The sequence below is a fragment of the Olea europaea genome, chromosome 15 (assembly GCF_002742605.1).
Source record: "Olea europaea var. sylvestris chromosome 15, O_europaea_v1, whole genome shotgun sequence".
NCBI classification, from domain to species: domain Eukaryota; kingdom Viridiplantae; phylum Streptophyta; class Magnoliopsida; order Lamiales; family Oleaceae; genus Olea; species Olea europaea.
The window spans coordinates 10,463,443-10,466,954 of NC_036251.1; the positions used below are offsets into that span (position 1 = coordinate 10,463,443).

The following is a 3,512-nucleotide window of genomic DNA, read 5'->3' on the forward strand; positions in this document are numbered from 1 at the left end:
TGTCTTGGAGACACTGGATGGGGGCCTCTCCTTCTTTGCTTACTGCGAATCTCGTCAAGAATGTTGTCTTGAACTTGAACCAGCTTCTTATGCTCCCCAGTAGCAACCTGCTATACCATATTTCAACTGCTCCACTAAGTGTTAAATGGAAAGCTCTGCACTTCACAGCTGGGGTGGCACCCCTTAGGCTCATATGGGTTTTATAAGCATTCAAGTACTTCTCCGGGTCGCCTCTTCCGTCATACTTTGGTATCTTTGGCATTACATAGTGACTAGGAACTTGGGCATTTCTTAGTTCCCTTGAGAACGGCAGATTTTCATCATCATCATCCAAGTCACAAGATCTCGGCTATTCATCTGAATCATATTCCTCGGCCTCTTGCCGTGGTAGTTGGTGAGAGGTTCCGAGATGATTCCTAGCCTCTTTTTCCCTCCTCTGGCGCCTATTTCTAGGCAGAGCAACACGGGGGATATTTTCATGCCTTTCTTCCGGTTGCTGGGGCATCAGAGGTGGAGGCCCGCCTAGAAAGATCTTTGGGCTATCATCTCCATCCATTACTTGTGTATGAAGTTCTCAACTGAGCATGGAATTGCTATGGTTCTAGGTGACCAGATGGGCTCCAGAGCATGTTATCTAAACTCTCTGCGAAAATCAGAGCCCCGCACTGTTAATGTAATCATAACGGAGGTTGCGAACGAACCCGACCTGGATGTGAAAATGCTTGACGTCCCTGAAATAGGGCATACCTCCGAATAGGAGGAAGACGTCGACATGGAAGAGGCCCCCGAAAAAGGGCACCCTCTTGACGAATTAGACCCCCGAATAACTGTCTCAGAACCGAACGCGACCCCAATGGAAGAACTTGAAACTTCCTCCGTCAACCCAGAAGACTCTAGTCAGGTCTTGCAAATAGGAAAGACGTTGTCCCCCAAAGCGAAAGAACAAATGACAAGCTTCCTGAAAAGGAACATGGATTTCTTCGCTTGATAGCACAAAGACATGGGAGGAATAGACCTAAGGATCAGTTGCCATCGCCTAAACATCAATGCCTTATGTGCCCCACATCGGTAAAAAAGATGAGCCTTCAACCCGGAGAGGTACGAAGCGCTCAAAGATGAAGTTAATAAGCTTAGCCGCAGTGGCTTCATCAGAGAAGCCATTTATCCAAAGTGGATATCCAACCCGGTCCTTGTGAGAAAGCCTAGCGGGAAATGGATGGTGTGCGTAGACTTCACGAACTTAAATAAAGCATGCCTTAAGGATAGCTTCCCACTGCCGAGGATAGACCAACTTGTGAATTCCACTGCCGGACATGAACTCTTGAGTTTTATGGATGTGTACTCAGGATACAACCAGATACCCATGTTTCGACCTAATGAGGAGGCCACGTCGTTCATCACAGACAGAGGACTGTACTGCTACAAAGTCATGCCCTTCGGATTGAAAAATATCGGAGCTACATATCAGAGGCTGGTCAACATGATGTTTGCCAAACATATTAGCAAAATCATGGAAGTCTACGTGGACGACATGCTAGTAAAAAATCTCCAGGTGAATGAACATGTAAGTCATCTTGACCAGACCTTTCAGATTCTTAGAAAATACAAAATGAAATTGAACGCCCTCAAATGCACCTTCGGCATGGCTTCGGGTCAGTTTTTGGGGTACATTGTGAACCAAAGGGAAATCGAAACAAATAAGGTTAAGATTAGGGCCTTACTGGAAATGAGATCGCCTCAAAAGCCGAAGAAGGTCCAAAGCCTCAATGGTCGGATAGCTGCGCTCAGTCGCTTCATCTCCAGAGCCACTGATTAGAGACTACCCCTCTTCAAAGTGTTGAAGTAAGGGAAAAAGTTCCAATGGACCGATGAGTGCGAGAAAGCCTTCCAAGCGCTGAAGAAGCATTTAGAAGAGGCGTCTCGATTATCCAAACCTAAACCACAGGAATCACTACTTCTATACTTGGCGGTCTCGAACGAGGCGGTCAGCTCAGTCATTATCAGAGAAGAAGACGAGCATCAATTTTCGATATACTACGTCAGCAAAACACTACTTTCGGTAGAAACTCACTACCCGGACACGGAAAAACTGGCACTCACCCTCATCACGACGTCAAGAAAATTGAGGCCATACTTCCAGGCCCACTTAGTCGAGGTTCTCACCAACTTCCCATTGAAGTAGGTACTGCAGAAAATGGATGCTTCGGGCCGCCTACTAAAATAGGCAATTGAGCTCAGTGAGTTCGGCCTACTGTTCCGACCTAGACATGCCATCAAGAGACAAGCCATTGCAGATTTTGTGGCTAAATTTGCCATAGCACCAGAAATGGAGGCGGCAATGGAACCAACCAAGCCCCCAACATGGAACTTGTTTGTGGATGGATCCTCAGGAGAAACTGGCTCCGGAGCTGGGATCATCTTGGAAAGCCTGGAAGGCCACAAGCTAAATTGCACAGTAAGGCTTGGCTTCAGAGTCTCGAACAACGCTGCAGAATATGAGGCCCTTCTGGCAGGCCTTAGACTTGCAAAAGAAATGCAGATCAGAAGGCTTCTGACAAGCAGCAACTCTCAACTTATGGTGAGTCAGGTCAACAGGAACTTTGTCGTCAAAGACAGTAGCATGGCTGCATATTTAAAATTGGTCCTGGACCTAATCCCACATTTCGAGAGGTTCGAATTGATTCAAGTCCCACGCCTCAAGAAAACTTATGCAGACGCCCTGTCAAAATTAGCCAGCAGCAAAGATTCAAAGTTGCTAAAGATTGTCCCCATTGAACGCTTGTCGAAGCCCTCCATCGCCGGAGGTGAAGAGTTGTTATGGATAGAAAGTACCCTAGCATGGATGCAACCCATCATGGCCTATCTCAAGGATCAATCACTACCAGCTTCAAGAAGCGAGGCGAGAAAGTTAAGAAGGAGGACCGCGTACTTCGTCCTACAAGAGGATGTCCTCTACAAAAGAGACTTTGCCTCACCACTTCTCCCATGTGTAGAAGGGGAAGAAGCCACGTATATACTCAAGGAGATCCATGAAAGGATCTGCGAAAATCACCCTGGAGGAATGGCTCTGGCACACAAAGTGCTCAGACAAGGCTACTTCTGGCCAACCCTGAAAAGGGATGCCTGCCAATTCGTTAAGAAATGTGATAAGTGCCAGCACTTCTCAAATATTCAAAGACAGCCTTCTCAAAGCCTCTCCATAGTCACCAGTCCATGGCCATTCGCTAAATGGGGGCATCGACTTCATTGGTCCATTCCCAAAAGAAAGAGGAATCGCGACTTTTGCCATTGTCGCCATTAACTACTTCACCAAGTGGGTCGAGGTTGAACCTCTTGCCAAGATCATCGAGGCGAATACTACAAAATTCGTCTGGAAGAACATCATTTGTAGGTTCGGCATTCCCCACTCCTTAGTGTTCGACAACGGAAGGGGAGATTTTTATAAATGGCCTACTACTATTCATTTTTGGTAAAATGTCAATAATACCCTTAATGAAATAATTTATCATATA

The 3,512-nt window shown here is 46.4% G+C and overlaps 1 protein-coding gene across 1 annotated transcript in view; it reads left to right on the top strand.

The window, feature by feature from the left end:
* Positions 1-565: 565 nt before the first annotated feature.
* Positions 566-3,512, top strand: part of LOC111411217 — a 10,233-nt gene continuing 7,286 nt past the window's right edge. Inside the window, exons 1-7 of the mRNA XM_023041771.1 lie at positions 566-673; positions 758-901; positions 992-1,068; positions 1,153-1,413; positions 1,504-1,753; positions 1,946-2,178; positions 2,266-3,209. Of these exons, the coding sequence (XP_022897539.1) occupies positions 566-673; positions 758-901; positions 992-1,068; positions 1,153-1,413; positions 1,504-1,753; positions 1,946-2,178; positions 2,266-3,209 (2,017 nt within the window). The remainder of the gene's footprint in view (positions 674-757; positions 902-991; positions 1,069-1,152; positions 1,414-1,503; positions 1,754-1,945; positions 2,179-2,265; positions 3,210-3,512) is intronic.